Raw genomic sequence first — 17342 nt, forward strand, 5'->3', positions numbered from 1 at the left:
ATTTGGAATGCCTATTGGGACGACCCTCATTTGTTTACGAGATAAACAAATTCAGGCCAAGGTTATCAAAACTTTATCATTATAACGAGCCCTACTAGGCCGTTTTTGCTCATTTCCTCCCAAAGTAAGTTTTAAGTGAAATGAAATGTAACTCACTCAATTCTTGATGCATTTTAAATCTTTTTATTTTTATTTTTTTTGCCAAATTTTGGGTGGTGCATTTGCACCATATGCACCACAGTAGATCCGCCCCAGAGCTTCTAGTGGCTCTAGCTAGCAATAGAGTATTCAGATCCATAGAGATAACCAGTCTAATAAGAGCAAAGTGTATGTACAGTGTAGAACAGCAGTGTAACTATTAACTAGTAACTATTAATTAGTAACTATTTGACTATTACTAGATGGTGAATACAAGATACAAGTTACTGACAAGTTACTGACAAGTGACTATAAATAAATGTTTAAAAGATAAGGTGTTGAATGCAAATGTACAGCATACATTTTGATGATCATGTCAACAACAATCGTCTCCCTTGATTTGTCTTGAAAGGATGCAGGCAAAATTGATGATGTGCTCATCTGCATTTGAGTTACAAATACTAAACAAGAGAAAATAGGACTGATAGGTAGGATCTGTGAAATCTAAAAAGTTGTCACATGCAACAGTTTGTGGTACATACCAGTGATAATTGCTACACAAGTGAGTTGTAGAACTTTTAAAGTTAGTTTTGACAGCTTGCTACTACATAGAGCTCATCTGGAAGGTTGCCAATTATTTATGTAAACATCTAGTATAATATAGCATGTTTGCTTTGTCACAACAAAGAGGGGGTCATTCTACACAGGATGAGAGCCACTATAAAGAACACCCAACAGTTTCCCTTTCAAGTCTTTCCAATTAAAAATATGTTCATCAATAGAACAAAACTAAAAATAGAAATATAGTGTGAACCTGATGATGACAGAAAAAGTTAACAAAACAGTTGACCTTATTTCAACTTGAACTTATTCGAAAAATCCCAATTCCAAAATTACAATATGTAGCTTCAACCTCTTTAAAAATTTATCTCATAGCTATTACAAAATGCTAAGTTTATGAAATGCATATCTAAGATGTCAGTTATGAAAACTTCAATTCCAATGTAATGACCTGCCAGTAAGTAGACTGCTAGCTGACATCTGGTCTTCACAGGCAAGGTTGATACTGAAGCTCTGCATACCTGCAATCACACACTCAGGCTATTGTTATTGGTTTATCATCAAGCTGTTTGCTATTGGTCTTCTGTCATCAAAAGCTCCTTATTATAGGACCAGATAATAGAACTGTATGGACACAAGTGGCAGTTGGCTTTTATGGACCTTCGAAAATTGGTTTTGTTATTATAATGGCCAGGCAAATATTTATGTCAATATCTAATCAATTATAACACAATGCTTGCATGTCCTCAACAAAGGAGGCGTCCTACTAGGAATGCTGCAGAGGACGCTGATCATTAATGGAAAGGATTGCCAAGTCAGCATATTTAGACTATATGGTTATACTATTGTGCAATATGTATGTATGGGGGGGGTGCGTATCGCTCTTAGTATTAGAAGTTATGCTAGTTTCTATTTTCCGAGCTGTGCTTTTGGTTGAATTCAGATGAAGCTTCATGGAACACTTACTGTTAGTTTATCTTTTATTATTAAATCGTTCAATAATTATATGTCTAGGAATTCTACAGTAATGTTGGCTTTACTTGTTACTACAGCTATTAAACTATTACCACCCAAGAGCATCGTGTAAATGTTCTGTCTTTTAGCTTTGTCATAGCAAATAGAATTACAAGCTTTGCTGTCTTCCCAGCTTCAGTTGAAATTCTGTGTACATATTTAGAGAGCGAGAAAAGTCTGATTTTAACCCACTGAACCTCATGGTCAGAATTATCTGCTTGCATGAGTAAATTTATTATTGTGTACATGAATTCTTTATGACTAGTTTTGTAGCAAAATCGCAATGACTGGTAATCTCAGTTTAGAACCCATTTTTAGCGGCAACAAAAGTTGTCAAAAAGAGATATCTGTCAATATAAAGTATTTACCACTTGTGCCCTTTTCTATTAGCAAACAGTGAGTAATTATGGTTTGAAAACTTCAGCAACGCGTGTGAGATTTTTAATTTCAAAGAACTTACAGCAGAGGTAGATGAATTAAAAGATCAAAAGTCATATCAAGACAACATTATTGATGAAAGACATAACCGCATACCAACTGGAACATCGTGAGGCAGAAAGGTTACAAACTATTGATTACCTTAAAGAGATGACTAAAGAGATGTTACAAATGTGTCAATCAGCTTAACACAACTAAACTCAACTAATAAAATAAAATAAATAGTCTCATACCTTTATTCATGATTGCCGAGGAAAGATAACTTCATCTAGTAATTATCCACTGTCATTACAATATTTAATAGAGTGATTTTGATTAACTACTGCTGTTCTTATTGACTTCTTATCTTGTTTTATATTTTATATTAATTATAGACCAGTAGAGGAGCGCTTTTTCTTTTCTGACTACGCTATTTCTTTATGTAATTACGCAACTTTCTGTATTGTGTGGTTGCTTATTTATCTATAATATAATTTATAATTTGTATTGCAGTAAACAATCCGCTACGTGTCACCCTAACATCACATTATTTATAAACCCGACCTACAGTGCTCATTAAAGCTGATTAAAGCTTGCAGTGTCTTCAGCTAGTAATAGAGTATTCATAATCATAGAGATAACCAGTCAAACAAGAGCGAGGTGTATGCACAGTGTAGAACAGCAGTTTAATTGTGTGACAGTTTGATTTGGTGTGAATACAACTGACAGTTGACTATTACTAGATGGTGAATGGAAGATAAAGTGTTGAATACAAACATATATCATACGTTTTGGTGATCGGGTCAACAAAAATTGTCTCTTTTGATTTGTCTTAAAAGGATGCAGGCAAAATTGATGATGTGCTCATCAGCATTTGAGTTACAAATACTAAACAAGAGAGAATAGGACTAGTAGGTAGGATCACTGAAATCTAAAAAGGTTGTCACGTGCATCAGCTTGTGGTACATACCAGTGATAATTGCTGCACATGTGAGCTGTAGAACTTTCAAAGTTAGTTTTGACAGCTTGCTACTACATAGAGCTTTTGTGGAGGTTTGCTAATAATTTATGTAAACATTTGGTCTAATATAGCATAATGTTTGCTTAGTCACAACAAAGGAATCGTCCTACCCCGGGTGTTGTAAGAAACACTTGACAGTCTTCCTTTCAATTGCTATTACCAATTAAAGATATGCCTGTCAGTAACACAAAACATGAAATGCAAATATAGTATGAACCTGATGATGACAGAAAAGTTTCAAAAATCAGTTGATTTTATTTCTGCTTGAAATTGGTTGAAAAAGTCAAATTTTTAAATTACAGTGTGCAGCTTCAACATCTTTGAAATCAATGAGGTGTGTGTATCTCTATTCTATAATTGTTACACAATGCAAAGTTACACAATGAAATGCACCTTTAAGATGCCAGTTATAAAAACTTCAACTCGAGTCGTCATTACATGCCGGCAGGTAAACAGTTAGCTGACATCTGACCTTCACAGGCAAGGTTGATACTTGATGCTTTGGGTACCTGCAATTACACACTCAGGCTATTGTTATTAGTTTTTTATCAAGCTGTTTACTATTGGTCTTTTGTCATGAAAAGGTCTCTATTCAAATGCCAGATAACATAGGTAGCTCTTACACATATAAGATTTCATTAAAGTAAATTTCTCTATAGACACAAGTGGCAGCTGGCTTTTGTGAACCTTTGAAAAAATTTTTTTGTAATTTTAAAAGCAAGCCAATTGTTTACATCAATATCTAGTCAATTATAACATAATGCTTGCATGTCCGCAACAAAGGAGTCGTCCTACTAGGAACGCTGCAGAAGATGCTGATCATTAATGGAAAGGATTGCCTGGTTCAAATATTTAGGCTATATGGTTATACTATGGTTATACTATTGTCTAACATGTATAGGGGGGGGGGGGTGCGTATCGTTCTTAGTATTAAAAGTGATGTGAGTTTTTATTTTCCTAGCTGTGCTTCTGGTTGAATTCAGATGCAGCTTCATAGAACCTGTTGGTTTATCTTTTATCATTAAATCGTTCAGTAATTATATGTTTGGAAATTCTACAGTAATGTTGGCTATACTTGTCACTACAGCTATTAAACTATTACCACCTACAAGCACTGCGTAAATGTTCTGTTTTATAGCTTTGTCATAGCAAATAAAATTAGAAGTTGCTGCTCTTCTGGAAGAATAGAAAATTTGTGAACACTGCAACAGATGTATTTAGTACTCTACATGGCTACAACTATTTCTGTACAAGCACTACTTGTCTTTTTAATGTAAATAGTTCAATTGCTGTTGAATATTGCGTGAACATGTTAAATGAAGGCTAAAGCTGATGAGATGTCTACTAACATATGCTTTTCATGTCTAGAAAATAGACTTGCTGTATTTACAGAAAATCTTTTGTGTTTTCAAGTTGAGCTTTCATGATAGGTAGGTGTACAGTATTTAAGATATACAATACACACATCATGCACTACAACATAGGCCGACTTTGAATATTATAGTAGACATCATGGTAGTTAAAAAGTTAGTAGAGTCACACTCAACCATGATTGGTCGAATAAAAAGGTTGAGAGGCAACCAAACACGCAAATGATGGCTGATAATTAGCAATGAATCATTCTATTGTCCCATACTAAGCAATCACAAGCGCATCTGAGAATCGTTCACTCATTTCTCTGTCAGCCAACTCAAGCACTGGAAGATAAACAAGTTTACTACAGAAGTCGTCTACCTTGTGTCTTTCCCATGCTGTTTAGAGACCTTACGAATAGAGAACTGAGTACATTACAGCAGGTAAAGTTGGATCTGACTTTAAGGTAGGTCATTTGGATAGAGCCAAAGTTCATAGGAGCTGTAATTTAGTTCTTATCTCCTTCTCACAACTTATTACTTGTAATTTTTACTAGTGACAGAAAACTGTACGAACGTAGAAAGTAATTTTGTTTATTTTCCTCTCCTTACAAATGTATGTAACATGTAGCCATATTGTGAGTGGTTGTTGTCTATTTTCAACTAGCTGCTATGTTATAAACAACTTCTGTACCTTGTATGTGCATCATAGTGATCTCTTTGTATATTATTGTACAAATTATAGTGAATGGTTGTTGTCTATTTTGGTGATTACAAGCTCTTAAAAGCTTTCAGAATAGGGCGTTTTTTTGCGATCGCTGCGATTAACTGTTCGTTTTTTAGCTTTTAAAAGCTTGTAATCCCATTTCCACATGTTTTGCACCTACAACACAGCAAAGTAAGACATGGGGAATTTTTGATACCAAATAACTGTAATGTGAATTTTGTTGCAAGTCAACCTTTGTTGTAAATTCCGCTTATTGTGAGCCGTTTAAATAAAGTTTTTGTTTGTGACAACATAAAAATTCCGTATCAAGCAAAGCGTCATGTTGGCGCTGACTCTTTGATTTGAATGACGGCAATCTAATAGCTAACCTTAAAAGTGTCATTTTTTCTTTTGCCCCTTTCGAGAGAGATTATGACATCTAGGGTTACTTCTATTGTATACACTAGTACCTTCTCAGTCTAGCATGCCGTGAGAGATGGTCACATCTGCTGATAAATTACAGAGAATAAGTAGCTGCACAAGTATTCAGAAATATCCAAGGGCAGTTGATTAGTGCAGGTGTTTGACAGACCACCCACTGAGGTGAGCTTGAAAAAATCTTGGAACAAATTAAGCAATTTACATTTACTTCCTTGTTTGTATAGGGTAGAATCTCTATAAAGAAAACCTTCTCAAAACAGATTATTTATGTTTTGTTTCATGTACAAAACCTGATATATAAACATATTTAAACATGCATATGCTAGACAGTATGTAACACACAATTCATAAAATTGAACACAGACCCAAATGTAGACTACATTTCAACATTTCAACCCTAAAGTCAACTTATTCTGCAATGAGTTGAATTGCTTAAAGTTAACTGGTTGTTGAGGCTCATGAAACATCGTTCATCACCTCCAAAGTCACAGTGGTTTTGGGGATGTCATGCTCATAAACTATGCCATCAAAATACTTCTGTTTACAGAAGAGTCATATGAGCTACGGCCAAATTTTATGACTAATTAAAATCAAAAAGATGGATCCACCAGAACATATTCCAGCAACACAGTCCCTGAGCAGCTCCAAGTCTCCAAGTGAGTGTTACTTTTTCATTCAAATAGTTAGCTAAATCTTCCTACTTTACTGTCAAGTAGGAAGATGGTCTGATAGGAATTGTTGAATGCATATTGTGTTCTGTAACTATCTGTCTGTTTTAGCATTCAGTGTTATTATAAATAAGTGATCAGTGTAACATAATTCACACTGGAGAAGGAAATAATGCCAATGGTATTGCATTGAAACCATGATGTTCTCTTTAATTCCCTGCAATAAGCCTATTGTTGTTTTTCTTTCTCTTTTCTCAGAACTTTGCCCTACAACCAATCATCTGTTTCATATCTTGTCATATTTTCAAAAGTAACTGAAGCACATTCAGGGAAATCTAACCTACCATTTATATTTATGGTTCTCTAGTTAGTCAACCTTGTCAAGAGGACTCAGATGTTGAAGGAGAGATGGATTCACCAAAACTGGAGTCTGCGAGTGACCCATATGTTGAAAAAGTGATGGTTTTACCAAAACTGGAGTCTGAGAGTAACTCAAAGTCTACAGGTTCGTTTTCATTTATTGTTGATCATTTACTTGATTTCTAAATATATCAGGAGTTGTCTGCTCAGCTACAAAGTTCTGTAAGTTGTATAACATACAACATATCATGCAAGTATTTATTTTAAACTTCAAACAATCTCAATGTAATTCCAATGCTTTGATAAAGCTGGTTTGGTTTAATCTGAATAACTCCCTATTTATTTATTATCTTAAAAACTTGGTAAACTTAGTGAACTGGCAGTCCAGTTATGTGTAATAAACATGTGCACAGTTATTCTAGTTGTCAAAAATGGTTGAGTGGCACAGATATTAGTGGTTAGCTGGAAAGATAATTATTCTGATTTAACTCTTGTGTGAAATAATCCTTTTTCCGTAATGCTCCTAGAGTGTCTTCAGACAGACTCACTCAGACAGATGGCTCTTACCACTATGTAGAACTGCACAATAGTAGTGATAATAGCTATCTATATTATTGAGAACAACTTTGATGCCTATGTAGTTTGAATATTATTATTTTGTCAAAGTCAAGGAGATCAGGTTAAATATATGTTAGAAATTATGTTTCAAGTATCTTTTAATACGAACTTGATTCAGTCATTGCCAATAATAATTTACATTTAGCAGTTGAAATACAAAACTTGTTACAGAGGTAAAATACAGAGGTTGTCTGTATTTTTACAAATGTCTTTTTGTTTATTAAGGGTGCAGATGTTTATACCATTATAGCATTATAGCAGTCATTATTAAAGAAATCAGAAGTTACTGAATGATTTTATTTTGTTCTTACTCGTCTTGCACTTTTTTGTACTGCTCACTTACAAATATTGTTACTTCTGACCAACTGCTCAAAACTTATCTCCTTGGTAAACTTTTCTTAACAAATGAAAAATGTTAGCCAGTTTCTATTTTAGATCATGTTGCAAAAGAAGCTAGTACAGATGACTTAGACATTAAAGAAAAGCAAACTAGCGCAGTACCAGGTGACTCAGGTGCTGTGGCAAGACAAGCTAGCACCAGTGACTTAGATGCTGTAACAAGACACGCTAGCACAGGTGACTCAGACGATGTAGCAAAACAAGCTAGCACAAGTGACTCAGATGCCGTAGAAAAACAAACTAGCACAAATGACTCAGCTGCTGTAGCAGAACAACCTAGCACAGATGGCTCAAGGGATGTAGTACGACAAGCTAGCACAGGTGACTCTGATGCTGTAGCCAAACAAACTAGTATAGGTGACTCAGACGATGTAGCAAGAAAAGCTAGCAATGGTGACGCAGATATTGTAGCCAAACAAGCTAGCACAGGTGACTCAAATGCTGTAGCAAAAGCAGATAGCACAAGTTCCTCAGATGCTGTAGCAAGACAAGTCAGCTCAGGCGGCTCTGATGTGACAGATTCAACAATGGAGGAAGCTGAAGCTATCTCGGACACCTCAAGTATGTTTTCTTTTGCTTACAGCAGAGCAAATAATTGAGATGTGAAACATCTGTAATCACAAACTAGCTTTTTTATCCCCTTATAAAAACATGAAGTCAAATAATGGTTCTTTCTGTTTGGAGTTGCTCCCTCATGATCTAGGTTTTCAGCATTAACTCGGAAGATCATTTATAGGTTGGCTACAACTTTCCTCTACCAGTCCATCAAACATGTGGTTATGTACAATCTGGTGCTGGAACGATATCAAAAATTTGTTTCGGTACGATATGATGGCGTATTCAACCGATATATCGAAATATCGGTTAGGTTATTCGGAGTTGTCTTACTTGTGAGAAAAACTGCCATGGGAAAACAACTATTTAACGAATCCATGTACTAGTATAATTCCTTTGAAAAATCGGGTATCGAATTGAGTAGAATATCTTTCGTTTTTTTCGTGACGTCGTTCTATCGTTGTCTACCATCTATATGGACAACTTTTACCGTTAAAAACACGAAGGTTCTGCTATTAATTATTGCAAACAATGCTTGTGTTTGCAATTTTTTTTTATTTTAGTATCAAAACAACACCGAAAAATACTATTAATCAAGAGAATGACGATCGTTTTATACAAAGATGGCGGCTTTTTCGTAGACGAGCGCATGTGCAAACAGAACGATGACAAAAACCAATGGATCTATATCAGTGGTTCCCAACTACTTTGGAGCCATGGACCCCCTGAGCTCCTTATCTAAAAGTCATGGACCCCTTTATAAACATCATAATATATGGTGTTTATAACAATGTATTGTAAATTGGCATACATTATAAATTAGAATAATATTGTGGTGGAAAACGTAACTTCCACCTCTCTTGAATAGTTATGATACTTTTCTAAAAGGGTTATGCTCTCTTTCTTTAATAATTGTTTAGCCACGCCCTGAGGGAGGCTGGCTTATTATACCTAAGTTACATAACTTCGTGTATATAAGATAGGGTCTCGGCCCTTTTGTTCATTCAATACAGTCTTTGCGATTGAATCACACACCTTCTGCTATCTCAGCAACATAAGGATCACCACGGCATATAGCTATCTCCAAAGACTTGGTCTATGGACTGTGCTGTTGGAAAATACTCTTGAAAACACTGTCGACCCTTGTCGTCCCCTGTCGACCCCTGTCGACCCTGTCGACTCCTGTCGACCCTGTCGAAGTTGAAGTGGTTAATGCTTGACCGGTAGAGTAAGCCGACCTAGTCGCCTCTACGTGTTGGTCACCGAGAACTAACACATTGGTGGCAGCGGTGGGATCTGCCGAAAAAGGGACCCCACTCGGACAATTATGCGACCATGCCTGGCAGTCGGCGATCAGCTACCAGAGAGCTGGCAGGAGCTGAACTGCAGCAAGCTGACCAAATGAGTCGACTGACCGAGGCCATTACACAGGCACTACAAATACCTCGTCGAGAAGGGAATTTTAAGCCCCCTAAGTTCGACGGAGGAGAAGATGTCGAACTTTTCATTACCCAATTCCAAGAGGTTGCTGATGCTAACGAATGGAATCAAAAGGCTACACTCTTACACCTTTGTGAAGTACTGAAGGATGGAGCGAAAAATGTAGCCAAGGAGACTCCCCTGAAGCCATATTCTTGTCACTAAGGACCAAATATGGGCTGTCTCCTAGGGAGGCGAAGGCTCGACTCAATGCTAAACGTGATGGCAAGGTCAGTTTACAAGACCATGCCACCGAAATCCAGCGGCTGGTGAAGATTGACTACGGAGAACTACCGGAGAATTACCAGGCTACCATGGTTATGGATGCATTTTCTATGACATTGGGAAACACCTATTTGCAGAGGCATCTATTAGCCGTTAAAGCACAGACATTGGAAGAGGCTGTCCAGGCGGGAAACGAATTCCTTCAAATTCAGCCTACTTCCCAACGGTCTAACCCTCAACCTCTGATCATGACCCTGGAGGAGGAACCAAAACTCGATCATACAGCCGCTCCAGTGACTCCTGAACCTCCATCCGTCACATTAAATGATGTCTTAGCCGTCATAAAAGGGCTGGCAGAAGGGCTGCAAGGCACCTCTAAGGTAGAAGGCAGACGAGCCAACCACACACCTCTAGCGAGGGAACTCAGTTGCTGGGGGTGCGGACAAAGTGGACATACTCGCCGCCAATGCACCCAGCCTCTTCCTTCTAGACGAGCCAACCCTCGGCAGCAGATGCCGAGAAACGGCCATCATCCACAGCAGTAGGGGAAGGTACTGACTGTGGATCACAGGCGTTAAAGCAAGATGTTTGGCGACGGCCATGACGGACCGGTCGACCCAGGCCCCCCCTGGTCGACTCCAGTCCCCTTGCAGAATGCCTTTGAGACATTAACTGACCTAATGACAGCCCCAGAACCAGAGGTAAATGGGAAGTTGTATACCTGGCCAAAAAGACGAAGGCACAACCGGAGAACACTAGTCAAGCCAAAATTGACAGATGAGATCGAGGTAGACAACCTCTGGAAGCCATATAACAGCAGCTATTTTCTGCCTGGCCGTATAAGTGGACAGCCAGTCCAGTTCTTAATAGATACCGGGTGCACGTCAAACCTCTTGAGCCATCATGTATTTGACCGCCTCCCCAAGGATGTTAGAGCAAGGCTGGAAACAAGGGAAGATTACGGATGAATGGCCGATGGAACAAGACTCCGCTTCCATGGATTAATCACCCTCCCCCTGCGAGTCCGGAGTGTACAGGTCACCACATCCTTGGTGGTATGTGCACTGAAAGAGGATGCTATTTTGGGCATGCCCTTCCTTGTAGACCATCGCTGCGAGATGGACTTTCAGCAGCCAACCCTGGTGGTGAATGGCCAACGCCTAGTATGCACTGACCGAGAGGGTCGACCCTTGGTGAGCAAAATGCAGATACTAAGAACTACAACACTTCCCCCACAATCAGAGATCTTGGTGGGAGGACGGCTGACCACCACATCCTACCAACCTGTAGGACTCATAGAAGGTGCCAACCAGAAATACATGGTGGCAGCCAGCCTACTCCAGCCGGATGAGCGGGGAAGGGTGGCAGTACGCTGTATGAACCCTACTGATCACCCTGTGGATGTGACAGCTGGATCTATACTAGGCCATTGCACCGGAGTAAAGCAGGATGATATCGGGACTCCCTGGACGGACACTGACCCCGTAGGGAGTCCCCATCCAGCAAAAGTCACAGAAGGCCCCAGGGTACCTACCCACTTACATGACTTGTACCAACAGGCTGTGACGCACTGTTCAGGCCAGATGGAACGTCAGAAAGTGGAAGAACTCCTCTGTCGGTTTGCAGATGTTTTTAGCCGTGGGAGCGAGGACATGGGATGCACCACCCTAGTGCGACATGAGATTCCAGTCTCCACTGATGCCCAGCCTATTCGCCAGCCACCGTACAGAGTGGGCCCTGAAAAAGAGGCTGAAATAGAACACCAAGTGGCGGCCTTAGCCAAGCCAGGAATGATTGAGCCTGCCCATGAGGCTTGGAGTTCGTCGGTAGTGCTAGTGAGAAAGAAAGATGGGGCCTGGCGGTTGTGCCGCACAACCGCCAGGCCCCATCCTTCACAACTAGACTCTAGTTGTGCGTCGACTACCGGAAGTTGAATGCAATCACTAGGCAAGATGCCTACCCCCTACCCGGATCGACGACAGCCTAGATGCCCTGTCAGGCAAAAAATTCTTCAGCACTCTCGATATGATGAGTGGCTATTGGCAAGTACCACTGTCAGCCGGGGCACAAGAAAAATCCGCCTTTGCCACTCGTAGTGGGCTGTGGCGATGGAAAGTGCTACCCTTTGGGCTGACCTCCGCCCCAGCCATCTTCCAACGCCTGATGGAGCGGGTACTCCAAGGACTTCATTGGAAGACCCTACTTTTGTACTTGGATGACATTATTGTTATGTCTGCTGACCTCCCTAGTCACCTTTTACGACTCGGCGAAGTTTTGGAGAGGCTCCGAGAGGCTGGACTTAAGCTAAAGCCCTCTAAGTGTAGCCTGCTACAGACCAAAGTCAAGTATTTGGGACACATAGTCACTGAGGCAGGGGTTGCCACAAATCCAGGAAAAATTAAGGCTATTGGCGAGTGGGCAGAGCCACGGGATGTCACCTAGTTGGCATACCTTGGGACTAGCGGGTACTACCATCGGTATGTCCCCGACTACGCATATATTGCTAAACCCTTGACCCTGTTGACCGGAGAAAGGACCAACTGGAGCTGGGGAGGCGTGGAACGAGAAGCCTTTGAGAAGTTGAAGTGGGCACTGACTCACGCCCCCGTGTTGGCCTACCCAGACCTTACCCTGCTGTACATACTCGACACGGATGCGAGTAACGTGGGAACGGGGACGGTACTATCACAGATCCAACAGAAAAAGGAGCAACCCATCGCCTATCAAAGCAAGACACTCTCCCCAGCTGAGCGGAACTATTGTGTGACCAGGAAGGAGCTCTTAGCAGTGGTCCTTGCGGTAAAACACTTTCGGCCTTATTTGTATGGAAGGGAGTTTACGATCCGCACGGACCATGCCTCCCTGGTATGGTTGCACCGGCGCAAGGAACCGTCCTGCCAGATAGCCCGGCAGTTAGAGGGCCTGGCAGAGTACAAGTACAAGATTATCCATCGGAAGGGGGCTCGACATGGCAATGCGGATGGACTGAGCCGGCAGCAATGCACAGACTGTCGCCAGTGTGCCACGATAAAAAGGCGCGATGGTGGGCCCACAAGGTCTGAGGTCTACGACTCGCTGAATCTTCCTCAGCCAGTCACCCCACCCTCACCCTCAGAATTGCCTGCTGTAGGGAAAGAGGAGCCGGGCCTACGGTCGTCTGGAAGGAGTGGATGGGAACCAAGGCCATGGAGCCCTGTGCCAGCCGGCCAAGTTTCAGTACGGCTGCCACGAGGTACAGGGACTCCTGACGAGGTTCGCACCACTCCCCCTACGTCCGGACCCCTTGAATTGAATGAGTATAATTGGCCCCAACTAAATCACAGCAGTCACTCACCAGGACCCGGTCTCCAGAGCCCTACACCAGCCGGCCAAGTCTCAGTACGGCCGCCATGCAGTGTAAGGTCCCTCGAGTGTCGGAAAACCCTCTCAAACCCTCTAGGGCAAGGACTGGACCCGATGGTCCTCTGGCAGCGATGGAGCCTGGTCTTCCCGTGGAAGATGGCCAAATTACAGTACGGCCATCACTAAGCACGGAGGAAGCGGGACCTCTGCCTGTGGAACAGTCATCTCTGGTCGCCATCCAGACGCCCCTGGACGAGATCCGGGCTCTCCAGCAGAGGTCTGAAACCGATCTGGGACGGATCTATCGAGCTATAAGAGAGCGACGAAAAGTCGAGGAAGTGGTGGTACACCTGTGGAGCCCCGAGCTACGTAGACTTGCTCAAATGTACCATCAGCTACAGATCGACGAGTCTGGGGTCGTGACTCTCCACCTAGTACAGAATGAACGGGAAAAGGTTGTAATTGTGTGCCCCCAGAGCCTACGCCAAGAGATTTTATGGAGGACCCATGAACAAGCCCACAGTGGAGTGGAACGAAGCATGAAGAGGGTGCAGATGGACTGGTATTGGCCGAGAATGGCCGTCGATGTAAGGCAGGCTGTGTTGTCCTGCGAAATCTGCCAGCGAGCTAAACCCGGCGCCTCTCGACACTCTGGTAACCGCCAAGCTCAGTTCGAGTCTACCTTGTTTCAAGAACTGTGCGAGCTCTGGGGGGTAGACAAAACGAGGACAACCCCATACCACCCAAAAGGAAATGGAGTTGTCGAGAGGAACAACCGGGTGCTAGGGGACTCATTGCGAGCATTGCTGCTCGGCCGAGAGCAAGAAGATTGGGACCTCCTGTTACCACAGCTCATGCGTACGCTTCGAGGGTTGCCCCACTCAGCCACCAGGGAAACTCCGAATTTCCTAATGCTTGGGCGAGAGTTACGCCTCCCCGATCAATTGCACTATGGAAGATTGGTGGATTCATTTACCAGTACACATGAGTATGTACAAATCATGCATGACAGACTCGTGCAAGCACACACCCTCTTGCAAGAAAAACAGAGAGAAATTGTGACTACGGATGCCACCAAACCTCCTCTCTTCAATGAAGGTGACTTGGTGTGGTTAGTCAGCAAGCGACGTCGAAAAGGAGAGAATCCAAAACTAGCCGCAAAATACGTTGGCCCCTACCGAGTACTAAAGAGTCATGACAACCACACTTACGAGATTGAAAGGTATGGGCAAAGGTCGGTGCAAGCAGAAGGAAGGTTGAGGCTTTGCCGACCGAGCGAAGTACAACAAGGGAGGGCCCCAGCTCAGATCGAGCCGACCAAAAGGCCAAACATGAGAGGGTACCCTCGAAGATTAAGACACATAAACAACCAGTCACCAGCACTCCCAGATGTATATATGGAGTCACTACCCCTTGTCCCACCTATGACAAGGTCGAAAGTGGATACACAACCTCTCTATAACCATCCAGAAAGTCATCGGCATACCAGTCCCGAAAGAAATATAACTACACCCCAAACCCGTAACCAACTTGACCTTGAGCACACTCCCGACCTTAATCCAGGTGCTGGGACCAAAAAAATGAGTACTTCCCTTCCGGACGAGCCAGAGACAAGTACTACAGATAGTGGAACCTCAGCTCGGCTCCCGCGAATTAGAAAGCCCCCTTCGTATCTAGCGGATTACGACACGAATATAGTCCAATCAGGAAAGGTTAAAAAGAGTCAAGGCCAAAGGTCGGCCATATTGGAAAATAGAGAAAGCCATCTTTCCGTTTGCTATCAACTTGACGCACACGCACACCTCCGCCCTCCAGCCATGGAAGTAACTAAAGAGACTATTAAAGGAGCTTCCCCAATTGCCGGAGCTCTACCCTTATTACCGGACCTAGGAACTCTGTTAGAGCTGCACCCTGCTCCTAATGAGACCTTATATGATATGAACCCCGAAACAGAAAAGGAAAATCTTCCCCCAAGCTCTCCAATACCAATTAAGTGGATCTCAGAGGGAACGACCCAGAAGATAGGTAAGCTGTGTGAGAAAGATGGTGATCACTGTTCCTTGTGCCACCAAACCTTTTCCACCCCCAAAGGCGTCGAATACACATTACGCAGCACTTCACGAGGTTTTCTGTAAATGTAGAAGGAATTCTACCTCGAGAGACACCATAGCTAAACATCAGTCAAGAATGAGGGGCAGTGAAAGAGGGAAAAATCACGGCGGAGGGAGCATCCGAATATACGAGGTCGACCGTACTAACTATCCCGCATGGATAAAAAAGGTCAAGCTGAATAATCCACCGGCCTTCGAGAGGCCTGTGCCTCATGGTCCTGTCAGAGCAAAACCCCCTGTGAGGAGAGGGCCTCAGACACCTCCTCCCTCACCCCCAAAGGTAAAGCGGGTAGATAGAAAACGGAGTCCACCCAAGAAGGGAAAACCTATACCTGCCCCCAGAAAATCATTGACTACAGTGGGAACCATCCAGAGTCGACTGGGGGATGTCCGACCCCGTACCGCTATAAACGCCCTCCGAGAGGAGGCCTCCAACCTCAGAAGAACGGCCCACCACCTGGAAGAATTGGCCAACCAGATGCTAACCAAGTAAAAGGATTACACCAAGGATGCTGCTAAAACATTGACTATTCATATAAACTTATTATTTACTCACCTTGTTGTCTTGTATCGCAGTAATAGTCCGGCTTGTTTACCTTTTATTTATAGTCGTTTGCCGTCTATAGGGGCGGCGTGTGTGGTGGAAAATGTAACTTCCACCTCTCTTGAATAGTTATTATACTTTTCTAAAAGGGTTATGCTCTCTTTATTTTATAATTGTTTAGCCACGCCCTGAGGGAGGCTGGCTTATTATACCTAATTTGCATAACTTCGTGTATATAAGATAGGGTCTCGGCCCTTTTTGTTCATTCAATACAGTCTTTGCGATTTAATCACACTCCTTCTGCTATCTCAGCAACATAAGGATCACCACGGCATATAGCTATCTCCAAAGACTTGGTCTATGGACTGTGCTGTTGGAAAAGACTCTTAAAAACACTGTCGACCCCTGTCGACCCCTGTCGACCCTGTCGACCCCTGTCGACCTAGTGCAAACCCTTTTGTGCAATCTCTTGTGTGAAGTGGTTAATGCTTGACCGGTAGAGTAAGCCGACCTAGTCGCCTCTACGTGTTGGTCACCGGGAACTAACACAATATAAGAGTCAGCAGATTTCACCCGTTTCTATTTATTTACTGATATAAAGCAATGCTATACTAAATTGCTTTGACTTTTTAACTTTCATTAGCCAGTCTATTAATGGGGTGGATTGTACTTCTTGTTTTTCAATTTTTTTCCATAATAATAGTCGCCATTGTGAAATGACCCAAGTTTGGGTTTAGATTAAAATTTTGAGTGTGAAAACTACACTGTACAGCTTTGCCCGCTGTCCCATTTTATTGGCCAGGTCAAAAAATGTGGCAACAACAAAAGACTTTGTCATTTTATATTAGAAGTGGCAAAATATTAACTAAAAACTGAAAAAAAGGTTGTTGTTCGAGTGATTTCGGCTAAATTATATTTAACTTTGAGCATATACTAAAACCCCTACCAATCTTAAAATTGTTAAAAATAGGTAAGTTGTAATGTTTTATATTCCATGGATTGTAGTATATTGCTGAAATTGAAGAGGGAGAGAGGGAGAATTACGTGTTTGCTGGTTACAGGTCTTGTTGTTTTGTACTACTAACCGGAAATCAAGTACTATCCAGCGATTGACGCACATACGTGATAAAAGTCTAGAACCACAAACCTAACAAAACAACAAGACTACCTCAGGAAAATTACATTAGCCCCGAAATCTAGGCGAGCACAATCACAGCAGAGCCCAATCATTAAAGCCTGCCCATATGATAGCCGATTCTTTTGAGGTTTTATATCATTGATCCAACCACTATAAGACAGAAATAGCTGTAACTAGCTAGAAAAAAACGATACTGGTACCAGCCTGTGGACCTCCTCAAAACTTCCTGTAGACCCCTAAGGGTCCATGGACC

The 17342-nt window shown here is 42.0% G+C and overlaps 2 protein-coding genes across 2 annotated transcripts; both read left to right on the top strand.

Moving 5' to 3' along the window:
* Nucleotides 1-6248: 6248 nt before the first annotated feature.
* On the top strand, nt 6249-9454 carry LOC137407176 (clumping factor A-like). The gene is made up of 4 exons (XM_068093778.1): nt 6249-6306; nt 6686-6823; nt 7732-8256; nt 9264-9454. The coding sequence occupies exons 1-4, from the start codon at nt 6249-6251 to the stop codon at nt 9452-9454; spliced, it is 912 nt and encodes a 303-aa protein (XP_067949879.1).
* A 1468-nt stretch (nt 9455-10922) lies between these two features.
* LOC137407177 (uncharacterized) lies at nt 10923-11888 on the top strand. Its single transcript, XM_068093779.1, has one exon. It carries the CDS (start codon nt 10923-10925, stop codon nt 11886-11888), a length of 966 nt encoding a protein of 321 aa, XP_067949880.1.
* Nucleotides 11889-17342: the final 5454 nt, after the last annotated feature.

Source organism: Watersipora subatra, chromosome 10 (genome assembly GCF_963576615.1).
Source record: "Watersipora subatra chromosome 10, tzWatSuba1.1, whole genome shotgun sequence".
NCBI lineage: Eukaryota > Metazoa > Bryozoa > Gymnolaemata > Cheilostomatida > Watersiporidae > Watersipora > Watersipora subatra.

Coding starts and splice junctions, on each gene's coding strand:
- LOC137407176 (XM_068093778.1), top strand. CDS start 6,249: ATGGATCCACCAGAACATATTCCAGCAACACAGTCCCTGAGCAGCTCC. Junction 6,307..6,685: donor GAGCAGCTCCAAGTCTCCAA/GTGAGTGTTACT, acceptor ATGGTTCTCTAG/TTAGTCAACCTTGTCAAGAG. Junction 6,824..7,731: donor GAGTAACTCAAAGTCTACAG/GTTCGTTTTCAT, acceptor TTTCTATTTTAG/ATCATGTTGCAAAAGAAGCT.
- LOC137407177 (XM_068093779.1), top strand. CDS start 10,923: ATGGCCGATGGAACAAGACTCCGCTTCCATGGATTAATCACCCTCCCC.